The sequence below is a fragment of the Mesoplodon densirostris genome, chromosome 1 (genome assembly GCF_025265405.1).
Source record: "Mesoplodon densirostris isolate mMesDen1 chromosome 1, mMesDen1 primary haplotype, whole genome shotgun sequence".
Classification (NCBI taxonomy): Eukaryota; Metazoa; Chordata; class Mammalia; order Artiodactyla; family Ziphiidae; genus Mesoplodon; species Mesoplodon densirostris.
In genome coordinates, this window is record NC_082661.1 from 172,055,103 (window position 1) to 172,067,530 (window position 12,428).

The 12,428-nt window shown below is 51.4% G+C and overlaps 1 protein-coding gene across 2 annotated transcripts in view; it reads left to right on the top strand.

Annotated features, from left to right (window-relative positions):
• Window positions 1-11,728, top strand: part of POLR3A (RNA polymerase III subunit A) — a 52,943-nt gene extending 41,215 nt beyond the window's left edge. For both annotated transcript variants that reach the window (XM_060111569.1, XM_060111558.1), the window contains exons 22-31: window positions 2,560-2,646; window positions 2,734-2,816; window positions 3,744-3,914; window positions 5,035-5,128; window positions 5,323-5,415; window positions 6,064-6,228; window positions 6,734-6,898; window positions 7,075-7,206; window positions 9,096-9,228; window positions 11,103-11,728. In XM_060111569.1, coding sequence (XP_059967552.1) covers window positions 2,560-2,646; window positions 2,734-2,816; window positions 3,744-3,914; window positions 5,035-5,128; window positions 5,323-5,415; window positions 6,064-6,228; window positions 6,734-6,898; window positions 7,075-7,206; window positions 9,096-9,228; window positions 11,103-11,251 — 1,272 coding nt within the window. In that variant the 3' untranslated portion in view covers window positions 11,252-11,728. The remainder of the gene's footprint in view (window positions 1-2,559; window positions 2,647-2,733; window positions 2,817-3,743; window positions 3,915-5,034; window positions 5,129-5,322; window positions 5,416-6,063; window positions 6,229-6,733; window positions 6,899-7,074; window positions 7,207-9,095; window positions 9,229-11,102) is intronic.
• The last annotated feature ends 700 nt before the right edge of the window (window positions 11,729-12,428 follow it).

The following is a 12,428-nucleotide window of genomic DNA, read 5'->3' on the forward strand; positions in this document are numbered from 1 at the left end:
CAGGGGAAAAATTAAGTGGAAGTGGGTATTATCGCTTCTGAAGATTCACAGTTTTAGGCAGAGCCACACCAGGAGAGATTGTCTCACTGCCCTCTCCAGTTCTAATTTCCACCCGTGGTTTGTAATAACTAAGTGTATCTGAAAACATGGCCTCAAACCTGTAATTAATCAGTAAGCCTGGAGAGTTTCTCTTTAAAGAGTCTCTTGAGAATTTTCAAGTTCTTGTAAATTAGTAAAAGTCCTTTCTTAAATAAAAGTCTTTTCTGCCTAGAATGATGGCTGAGCGGCATGGTAACCCTCCACGTATTTCCACGCTTTGTCAATGAAGAGAGTTGACCAACAAGGACAGTCATGGGAAACCTGTGTTCATGAGCAAGGGGCGGCCAAGGTGTGGTGGATTCCACCCACGTAGCCCCCTGATCACCTGGGCTCCTAGGAGACAGACTGAAATGCCCCGTGGGCAAAGATGACATTGCAGAAAACCCCTGCCCTGAGAGCAGACTGTGGAGAAGGCATTTGACTTTGTAGAGGGGCCTCTTGTCTTGGCCAAGCCCCTGACCTTATTCAGCCCGAGTGGCCTCTGCTCTGGAGCAATGGGGCCAGTGCCCTGCCGCCCCACAGGGAGAGCTTGCCAGGCTGGGCGGCAGCCGACTAAGAAGAGCTTGTGGACATGGACCATGTGGGCCTCAGAGTTTTAGTGGTTTGCTTTCAGAAAACATAGTAACTAGAAATTGCTCGTTAGTCTAGGGGAGGCTAAAGAGATTTATTTTTGCAGTGTTAGGATAAAACCTGGCTAGTTAAGTGTTAAGCTGTCTGTAGGTGCCTTATGGCAGCAGTCCCCAACCTTTTCAGCACCAGGGAGCAGTTTCGTGGAAGACAGTTTTTCCGTGGACGGGGGTGGGGAGGTTCAGGCAGTAATGCGAGCGATGGGGAGCGGCAGATGAAGCTTCGCTCGCTCGCCTGCCCGCCCGCCGCTCACCTCCTGCTGTGCGGCCCGGTTCCTAACAGGCCGCGGACTGGTAGCGGTCCGTGGCCCAAGGGTCGGGGACCCCTGCATTAGAGGATTTTGTTTTTGCAAAAGTGGGCTTCTGTTCAGTCTGCTTTTTGAAACATTTGTTTCAGACAAAACTTGTGATGTTTTCAACTATGTGATATAGATTGAGCAGACTCTGGGCAGCCATGCTGGTCTCTCTGGGAGACAAGGAAGGGTGGATAGACTGCACTTCCCCTCAGCCGGCCTCGGAATCAAGAATCAAGACCTCGTGAGGCTTTGCAGCCACTACGGCATGCGTCCAGTCCTCGGGCCCGCCCACTGGTCCGTCCGGGTGTGTGGATCTGCCCTCAGCCTACCGCGCGGAGCAGCTGGATGCCTGTAGTTGGCCAGAGTGCCCTCACAATTTGTCCAAAACCAACTGAGGGGAATTATATTCCCTTGAGGGCTGCTGAGGGGAAGTGCAGTCTATCCACCCTTTCCCATATTCTCAAAAACTCCCCTGGATCAAACCAGAGCGGCTGGTGAGCAGCCTCTGAAGGACACTGCCGCTGCACGGGGTGTGCCATTAGCTCACCTGAGAAGCGCCCTAAGAGTCAGTCCCACGGTGCTGACCCCCTGGCAGCGGGACGGATGGGTGTGGTTCATCAAAGCATACCATAACCTCCGTAAGAACTCCCCGAGAGGAGATGCTAGCTGATCCTGGTTCTAGGAGTGACCTTGAGGCTGGGTTCATTTCACAGACACACTATAAACTGTAAAGCAGATGGGTCTTCACCTTAGAGCAGTTTCCAGAAAACTTAGGCCTGTCATCTCTAGCCGTGCCCTATGGATCCTCCACGTGATGTACTTTTCACCTTTTTCTTGCTCCATTTTGTCATTGTCCGGGGGTGTAGAGTGCTGTTCTTAAATACAATGGGAACAGCAGATTTGCCGATGTTTCATTTCCAGCTTTGAGAGTGGTTTCCTGGAGACCTTACAAAGTTCTGACTGTGTGGGGGAAGGGAGCATGATGGGGGACCAATGCAGAGCTGGGGGTCAGAGACAAAGCTGGGACTTGGGAGTGTTTCCTTTGAAATGAAGGCAAGTGTTTGAAATGTACAGTGTCTACAAAACCATACTTTGTAGTATTTAAATTGACCAGAACAACTGCAGAAGAAACCTCAAAAAGTTATCAATCTAGAGACTAAAAGTACAAGTGGTTCAATTGTACTTACTCTGGGCTGCGTGAATGTGGGCAGCAGGGTGTGCCAGGGGAGAGAAGAGAAGGCGGCAAGTGGGAAAGGCTATCCTGCCTTCACTCTATACATATGAAGCATCATCAGAGTAAAAAGGCCTTAGAAACACTAAACCAATGAACGATGTGTCCGGGGTGTGGATGGTGTGTCGTGTTCCTTGGAAAAACATTTTGTAATAGAACCTGTATCCATTTCGTACCCTTTACAGTGTCATATTTAGCTGCCACTAAAATAGGACGGACTTGTCACGTTACTGAAGTTTACAAAACGAATCATGTCATCCAAATTGCTGAGAAATATGTATCTGATGTTTGTTGTGTAATCTTTCAGGAGATAAAAAAATTCGTTAAGGAGGTTTCTGAGAAGATCAAGAAAACCCGAGATAAATATGGCATCAACGATAACGGCACAACAGAGGTAACGGCCCTCCCAGATGTGTCAGGACATGGAGGTATTTTCCATTGCTGCCAGCCCCTGACTCATACTTGGCTTTTTTCCTTCCAGCCCCGGGTGCTGTACCAGTTGGACCGGATCACCCCCACCCAAATAGAAAAGTTTCTGGAGACGTGTAGGGACAAGTACATGAGGTAAGGATGCTAACTGTCTTAGACTGCCAGGCAGTCACGTGGGTTCTCTTGTATGCTTCCTGTTTCCCCAGGAAACAAAATCCTGCACCCACACCGCTTACTGACTGCCAGCATTGAGCAGGTTCTGTCACCACTTCCCTAGGGACTCCAGTGGGTAGACAGGCTGGGTGCTCCAAGATGTGGAAAAATTGCAAAGAAATTTCCGACTGCCCTCTCCCCACAGAGAAACTACCGATATATTTGGCAATTGCCAGCTGCTCTGTCCACCTTCAGTACCATTTGTTAGCAGAGCTCTTAGATCTTCTCCAGTCATCCCACGCTGACCACCGGTAGCCCCTCAGTATTCACTGTCATCATCGGACCCCTCTGAGCACCACGTCCCCTCATCTGCACCTGTAACTGATTTGTGCCAGGCTCTTCCTCTATCACAAGCCTAGCCTCGGTCCTTGCCAATTCCTTCCTGGCCCTGATGGCATCTGTATTTTTTCTGTTGAAAGGAGATAATCAGAAGCCTCCCCAGCAGTTTTTGGTTTTGTCTTTTTTGGCCCCCCTTTTTTTTCCCCCCTTGCATCGTGAGGCTTGCAGGATCTTACTTCCAGTTCCCCAACCAGGGATTGAACCTGGGCCCACCCGAGCCCTGGCAGTGAAAGTTTGGAGTCCTAACCACTGGACTGCCAGGGAATTCCCTGGTTTTTTCTTTTTAATTGAAGTATAGTTGATCTACAACACTGTGCAAGTTCCAGGTGCACAACATAGCGATTCGATATTTCTGTATATTGCAAAAGGATCACCACGATAAGCCTCGTTACCATCTGCCACCATACAAAGATATTACATCATTATTGTCTGTATTTCCCACGCTGTACATTTCATCCCCGTCTCCTTAGCAATTTTACTGGATTTTTCATCCCTACCTTGTCCTTTCAGGGCACAGATGGAGCCAGGTTCTGCCGTGGGCGCACTCTGTGCCCAGAGCATTGGCGAGCCGGGCACCCAGATGACCCTGAAGACTTTCCACTTCGCGGGTGTGGCCTCCATGAACATCACCCTGGGTGTGCCCCGCATCAAAGAGATCATCAACGCTTCCAAGGCCATCAGGTGCCCGCCTCCGTGTCCCTCTTGTTCTCACACTCACCTGTCATGATCCTTGAGAAACAGTATTTCTCTTGGGTGTGTGCGTGTGTGTGTGTGTGTGTGTGTGTGTGTGAGAGAGAGAGAGAGAGAGAGAGAGAGAGATGCTAGCAGGCAGTTTCTCAAACTCCGGAGTGACGCATGCTTGTGTTAATCTTATCTTGCCTTTTACAAAACCCAAACTGGAAAAAAATAAGTCCAAACTGGATAGAGTCAAAATTGATGCAATGGTAATTTATGGCCACAAGTCACATGAAAGAGAGAAACCTAAAAAAAATGCCTGGAAAACTTGGAACCATGTGTCAGTGTAGATTTCATCCTTTTGATGTCATTATTCCCAGCCTCACTAGGCCTGACTAACGTGTCTACCACTTGAGCTATGGTCATATTCTGTGACACACTCCCAGTCCGCCCACACCCCCGCCCCGGTGATTTCATGATAGGATTTGTGGGTGATGTGAGACTAGGAAAGATAGAAATACCTTATAGTGCATTCAGTGACAAAATCATGTTTCACCTCTGATCCGAGTCTAACGAAATGACAGTATAACATTAAATGAAAGAAAGCTGTACTTGGTTCTAGAACAGCACCTGTAGACGTCCAGGGTGGCAGGAGTTCTGCCTGCCTCCTCTAGGTTGGTCAGATCTCCCAGGAATGTGCGTTCGGGGGATGCTGTCCAGGACAGCGAGGATGGAAGCTCCTAGCTGGTGGTTGGAGGAGCTGGAGGTGTCCTGAAGAGGAGATTGTAGGGGTGGCAGTGGAAGTGGAGGAAGCTGCAGTACACGAAGGGTCAGTTTACTCAGGGAACAGAACCGAAATAACTACTCGTTAGGCCCAAAGAGGAAAAGGTAGGTTCGCTTGGCCAGGAAGAATGTTCTGAAAGTCACTCAGTGACTGATCGAGTGGGCTGCCTCATGAGCACGTGTATGTGAAGCCCTCAGTGGCATGCCCGACTCCAGTAAATGCTCAGTACATTGCGGTTGCTGTTAACATTACAACTGCAAGTGGTACCCAGGCTTAACAAAGCGGTGTTCTTCAAACAGCCTCATTCCTTGTGCTGTCATCATTTGCCCTTACTTCCCATAGCACTCCAATCATCACAGCACAGCTGGACAAGGACGACGATGCAGATTACGCTCGCCTTGTGAAAGGGAGAATTGAGAAAACCCTCTTGGGAGAGGTAAGAAGAAATCCCTCTTAACAATAAGAAAACTAAACCAGCAGCGTTGCCAGTAAGCGTAAGAACCACTTGTAGTGGATTTACTAGTCAGTGTGTCCACACTGCTCTGTGTCCTTAAAAAAATAGAGTGAGCCTTGGATGCTCTGAGGGAAGGGAAAGTGACTGATGAACATTCTGATCTTTTGACACCACAGATTTCAGAGTATATTGAAGAAGTGTTTCTTCCGGACGATTGCTTTATTCTCGTCAAGCTCTCCCTGGAACGGATCAGACTTCTGAGGCTGGAAGTGAGTCACGTAATTAAATGCGTGGCGGAAGTCATCCTCTTTTAGCCCCAAGATAGGCGCTGATAAACTAGGTCAAGAGCTATGCAAGGCACAGGAAACACTGCAGAGGCTTTCACTCAGTGTCTGTTCTGTGAGTCTGTTGTACCTTCACATTTTCTCTCTACGCCTGACCCCAGCACAGAGATTGCCACTCAGGGACACACAGGAAATTAGTGGAGGTTTTGTGCAGGCCATAATACCCATTTGCTGTGATAACAGCATTACAGCATCTGGAAGGACCGTAGTGCTGGCTGTGTCTTACTCACCTGTGGGCCCCCAGCATAGTACCTGGCTGGCTCAGGAGATGTTTTTGGATGAGTGGATTGACCTGGCTTAATTATCATTGGTGTTTATGTGCAGGTAGCAATGGCAAAAAAAGGGTTGGGGGGTGGGGATCTACTCTTTAATGAATAAGGCAGAGGTATACATTATGGCACATAAATACACAGTATATCTCTGGTATTAAAATATCGTGGTGTGGAGAGAGATCGGGGGAAAAGTGACTGAAAAGGCTTCTTAGAGGGGCAACGATGCAAAAAGACCAAGAAACACTGGAACTGCAGCCTCCAAACTCTGCTAGTCATGTCCTGGGTGTGCGGCCCCTCACAGGTGAACGCTGAGACGGTGAGGTATTCCATCTGCATGTCCAAGCTCCGCGTGAAGCCTGGCGACGTGGCCGTGCATGGTGAGGCTGTGGTGTGTGTCACCCCCCGAGAGAACAGCAAGAGCTCCATGTACTATGTGCTGCAGTTTCTGAAAGAGGATCTCCCCAAGGTGAGACACAGGTCACCTCTCCAGGACCGCGTCTGGCCTAATACCTGGAGATGCATAAAGGGAGGGACCGCGCTTACCTCTAACCTGAAGAGTCAGGTGTCAGGAAGCCACAGGGGCGTTGTCACTGCTGAGACCGAGGGTGGCGCCCTGTTTCTTCGTTTCTTCGCTACACCCCTAAGGAGTCAGGCAGGTTCCGGTTTCCTTCTTAGCACTGCCTCACCAACTCTCCCTGTTCTGGGTTTCTCTTTGTTCTTTCATAAAACTGGTGGTGGAAGGGGGCATGGTCCCCTGAGCTTCTGCTTCCCCCCAACCACTAGAGCAGCACACAGTCACTCCCAAGTTTGGCATGTTGCTGACAATCACCTCTGAAAATGGGGTGATCAAGGTCACAAACCCAGGCCATGACGTTCCCAGTTCTCACAGCCGCTGTGGTTTCCCAGGCTCCTGGGTGGGTGGGGGCCGCAGGCACTGCAGGGTCTGGAGCCTTATCTGTCTGTGAGTCCAGGTGGTGGTGCAGGGCATCCCGGAGGTGTCCCGAGCTGTCATCCACATCGACGAGCAGAGCGGAAAGGAGAAGTACAAGCTCCTGGTGGAGGGTGATAACCTGCGGGCAGTCATGGCCACCCACGGTGTGAAGGGCACCCGAACTACCTCTAACAACACGTATGAGGTACTGCTTACGGCCAGGGCCACCTTGCAGTCATCCCGTCTCCCTCCTGGCACACTCCTCCGACCCTGCCGTTTGCTCTTGGTCTGCACTCCCATCTCTGGGGAAGGGCACAGGGTGCCGGGAGCTGCAGGGTAGAGGAGGACATGGCTGCCTCTGCTCATCCTGGCCCTCCGCAGGTGGAGAAAACTCTGGGCATCGAAGCTGCCCGGACGACTATCATCAACGAAATCCAGTACACGATGGTCAACCACGGCATGAGCATCGACCGGCGGCATGTGATGCTGCTCTCTGACCTCATGACCTACAAGGTTCGTGGGGGCCTGGCAGCCAGGCGTCGCAAACCCAGTTTCGGGAGCACAAAGCTTGTAGGACACGTAGCGTGCCCAACTGTGATGACCACCGTTACCCCAAGACCGAAGTACAGTGGTCAGGATTGGGCATACTGTTAAAATTCTAGCGTGAAAATTTCAACCTCGTGGCAGGAGACAGAACATGGTTTTTATCCTTTTTAGAAATTTTATCCTAAAAGAAAACTAGCCATTGCCAAAAGCCCAAGGATTCCATGGCAAACTGAGGTTTATTCCCTGTTAAACCCATTCATCACACTTCTTCTGTAGCCATTTCCAGGTTAAAGAACAAGTTAACATAACCTGAGGGGGGAACTGAGGTTGGTATTTCTGGCCGTGCTGGGTCTTCGTTGCTGCGCGCGTCTTTCTCTAGTTGCGGCGAGTGCGGGCTACTCTTCATTGTGGTACGCGAACTTCTCATTGCTGTGGCTTCTCTTGTTGGGGAGCATGGGCTCTAGGCTTGCGGGCTTCAGTAGTTGTGGCACGCGGGCTCAGTAGTTGTGGCTCACGGGCTCTAGAGCACAGGCTCAGTAGTTGTGGCACACGGGCGTAGTTGCTCCGCGGCATATGGGATCTTCCCGGACCAGGGCTTGAACCCGTGTCCCCTGCATTGGCAAGCGGATTCTTAACCACTGCACCACCAGGGAGGTCCCGAGCATATCATTTTTTTTTTTTTTTTTTTTTTTTTTTTTGCTGTACGCGGGCCTCTCACTGCTGTGGCCTCTCCCGTTGCGGAGCACAGGCTCCGGACACACAGGCTCCGCGGCCATGGCTCGCGGGCCCAGCCGCTCCGCGGCATGTGGGATCTTCCAGGATCGGGGCACGAACCCGTGTCCCTTGCATCGGCAGGCGGACTCTCAACCACTGCGCCACCAGGGAAGCCCGAGCATGTCATTTTTATTCTGACTTTTTTCTAACATTATAAATCTTTTCCATGTTGTTACATAGTTTTATAAATACACTTTTTTAATGATGGCACAACATACCTTTAGATGAAAGCACCTAAATTTACGTAACTCTTTTTCTACCTTGAGGCTTTTAAATTATTTGAGTTTTGAGTTCTTTGAACCATAAGAAACATCTTCAGAAGCACCTAACTTTTCTTTTTTTTTTTTTCTTTTGGCTATACGCGGGCCTCTCACTGTTGTGGCCTCTGCCGTTGCGGAGCACAGGCTCCAGACGCGCAGGCTCAGCGGCCATGGCTCACGGGCCCAGCCGCTCCGCGGCATACGGGATCTTCCCAGACTGGGGCATGAACCCGTGTCCCCTGCATCGGCAGGCGGACTCTCAACCACTGCACCACCAGGGAAGCCCAGAAGTACTCTGACTTTTAAAAGTTAGATTCTTAATTCTACTTTTCAGGGATTTTTTTTTTTTTTTTTGACCATGCTGTGCAGCTTGCAGGATCTTAGTTCCCCAACCAGGGATTGAACCCAGACCCTCAGCAGTGAAAGCGCAGAGTCCTAATCACTGGACCTCCAGGGAATTCCCTACTTTTCAGTTCTTTTTTTAATTAATTTTTATTGGAGTATAGTTGATTTACAATGTTTGTTAGTTTCTGCTGTACAGCAAAGTGAGTCAGTTATACATATACATATATCCACTCTTTACTTCTCAGTTCTTAATTCTTTGTTCCAATGGCATCCGGCTGTGAGTGTAAGGATCTGTGTTGTCAGTGGCTGATGGCCTCAGAGGGACACAGGTGGGACAGATAGCTGTTAGGATTCTGTTTAAACCTGAGATTCTGACTTGCTGCTCTGCTGATTTTTGCTGCTTCTGTTGAGGGAAGGCGGGGCATGCGTTTTGTAAGTGGCATGAGTACCACTCTGGCTCTCTCTCCCGTGGCGCAGGGTGAAGTCCTGGGCATTACTAGGTTTGGCCTGGCCAAGATGAAGGAGAGCGTGCTGATGCTGGCCTCCTTTGAGAAGACAGCCGACCACCTCTTTGACGCCGCCTACTTCGGGCAGAAGGACTCCGTGTGTGGTAGGTTTGGTGTTCGTAGCAGCCTCCCCAGAGGCCTTTGTTGATGCAGCTTAGACCATGGCCGGGGCTTCTCAGGAGGTGGAGAAACTGAGCAGGCAGAGCTTTTACTTAAGAATAAAGTCACAGATCATGGAATTGGAACTGACCTATCTTTTATCTCCAAAGCCTGACTGTGGCAGCCTGCATCCCACACATTTGTAGAAGGCTTCTCTGTCAGTACAGAGAAAAGATCGCCGCTGGGCATGTAGGGATTTTCTAGTCCTCAGAATTACAGTCGGCCACTCCGATCCTGCGCCAGGCACCCACTGTCCTGACTTCCTGAGCAAGGCAGCCAGCACGCCTGTGCCGGGCACCTCGTATGGTGTCTCAGCACATCAGTGAGGCGCAGGTATCGAACCCTTTCTCGGTGAGAAGACCGAGGGAACTGACTCGCTTGTGGTGAGTGTCTTGCCCTGCTCTAGCCTCCTCTCCCACCACACAGTGCCTCTCTGACGGGCCTGGGGGAGAGGGAGCCCAAGGGGCGGCTGTCACAGCACATCCCTGCCCACCCGGAGTGCCCACTTTGCTCTAGCCTTTCTCATGCCGCAGCAAGACCCTGTGTCCTGAGGTGGGAGTTTGTGAGGGCCTAGGGCTCCAGCAGCGACGCCAGGCCTGGCCTTCGTCCCCGCCACCAGAGCTCTGCTTCCTAGTGGCCATTTCCCCCTCTCACCTCCTTGTGTGGATTGGCCACCCAAGACGACGGTCAGGTGGGGCCCCAGTCAGTATATGCCTATTTTTTGCTCCTGAGATTAACTCTTTCTTTCCCAAGGGGCACAGGTTGCAAATAGAGGGAAAGAGAAATTACATAATTCTTTAAGATAATGAAAGGTAAAAGGAAAGAAATGGGAGCAGAGATTGGGGCAGGAGAAGGGCAAGGCCAAGGGAAAAATAAGAGCAAGTCTGCTTGACAGCAGGGCTGAGACCCAGCTCCCCAGTTCTACCACCAGGACGCTGAGCCTGGTCTTTGCTGCTGGCCTGCTGTGGCCCCACCCACCGCCCCTTCTCCACCACTGACCCCTCTGGGCACCTAGTGTGGTCACCCTACCCCAGCTTTGAAATCTCCTGGTCCTTTAAATGTTGTAACTCAGTGTCAGCCCTTACTACGTGTTGGTTTTTAGTTTGGTTGTTTGCCTCTCTGGTGCCCTGATAGCACAAAGCCCAGAACATAGCAGGTATACGCTTGCTTGTTGTAAAACCAGAAGCCTGACGCAGAGCCCAACATTTAGGTCTTAAAAATCTGAAAAGGAGCTTGGAGAATCTGCACTGTCGCCTTACTCCTGTCACTCTACGAGGGCCCTGCCTTCCGAGTGTCTCTTTTTCAGGCTGTGGACTCCGAGGTTGGGGTTCTGTTAAGCCGCCCTGACCCCTGGGCGCAGGGAACAAGTCTCTGCTGCTGCCTCCAGGGGGATTGGCATCTGCTTAGTATGATCCCATTTGCTTGTCTCCTGGGCCCTAAGTTAAGGAAGTGCTGGGTGGTAAACTTGGGGTTTCCTGAGTGTCATTCAGTATATCCCTGCTGTCTGAGTATAGTGCTCATGAAGGTGAGGCCCACCCGGTGCCTTTGGCTCAGATGCAGAGACCTCTGAGCCAGCAGCGGTGCCGTGAGCGGGCACTGCCCTTCGCTGGACTTCCCCCAACCCGTCCAGGAGCGCCATGCCGTGCCTTCGGCATCTATAGATGAGGCGTGAAGCGAACAGCCCGGATTCAATCCATCGATGTGTAGTGGGGCTGGGACTCCAAGCCCAGTTTCTGACTCCCAAGTCAGTAGTCTCTCTGTCCTGAAAACCTACCCGTGTGTCGAGAAGCCCTCTAACATCCTTTCTGGTTGGTTTCAGGGGTGTCTGAATGCATCATCATGGGGATCCCCATGAACATTGGAACCGGGCTCTTCAAGCTGCTCCACAAGGCTGACAGGGACCCAAGCCCTCCCAGGAGGCCCCTGATCTTCGACACAAACGAATTCCACATCCCCCTTGTCACATAGTCCAGGGAAGAGGGGACCGTTCCTGACCTCGGCTCCTTGTTGTCTGGAAAGGGGCTGGAGGCCAGCAGCTGACTCGTGAGCTTTGTGCTCCCCAGGACCGAGGCCCTGCCATCCCCACTATGCTGGCAGTCAGAGAAGGCCCCCGGCATCCTAGGAGCAACTCAGCCAGTGACCCAGACCACAGCCCAGTCCTTGCTGGGGAGAACCGAGATTTGTCTGTTTGTTTGAAACCTAATTAATCTAGGGACAGCTCAGCACCTCCTGCCCACTCCACCTCCCTGGACTTGAGGAGCCCCCAGCCCAGAATCTTTGCTCATTCCCACCTCACCTGTCCCTCTGTCCACTCAGAGTGGTGTCCCACCCTGACCGGGAGCCAGGTCTAAGCCCCAGGGCCAGGGCACATTCTCAGTTCTTCCGTTCCCCAGTCATGCTGCAATCTCCAAGTGTGACATACTAATGTAAATATTGTTACTATTATTTATTTGTCCACTTTGAAGAATCTGGAGTTTTTATTATTATTTTGGTTTTCCTTTTGAAACCAAGAAGCAATAGAAACCAAGAAAGCCAGCTTTGAAGCGTCACTGGAAAAACTGGTTAAGCAAATGGGGTCATGTAGGATCTGTAACTGAGCTGAAACTGTCGTGAGGCCACGCTGCTCTGAAACATCTTCTGCAGACCTCCCAGCTACCCTCTTTTTGTCGACTTCCGACCCCCATAGTTGGGGCTCAACCTCATGACGAAGCAAACCCATCCTTCATGGCCTGGAGACGCCTCGCTGGAGCGTGGAGCCTGCTGAGGGGGGGACTGTCGTGTACACAGAGATGAGGAGTGAGGCTGGTCCAGGCCCACACACCACCTGGGAGGCATCCACACCCTCCTGCGGAATCTGCATGTGTGCCCTGCCACCTGCGGCCGAAGAGCACGCGGGGCAATTGCAGAGCTGGGGGCCTAGAAAGTGTCCCAGGGGAGTGGCGGGAGAGGGTCCTCCCAGAGGGTGCAAGCAGACACCAGCTCTCGGGGCTGAAGTGGTCACCCAGACAGGAAGGGCGAAGGCCTGCACAGGGGTGGGTGCCAGCTAGGGTTGGGGATGCGCCCCAGGTGGCACATCAGGCTCCTCAAAGAGGACATCTGTGACAATAGAAAGCACACGTCGGGCTATGAGGAGAGAACCAACAGG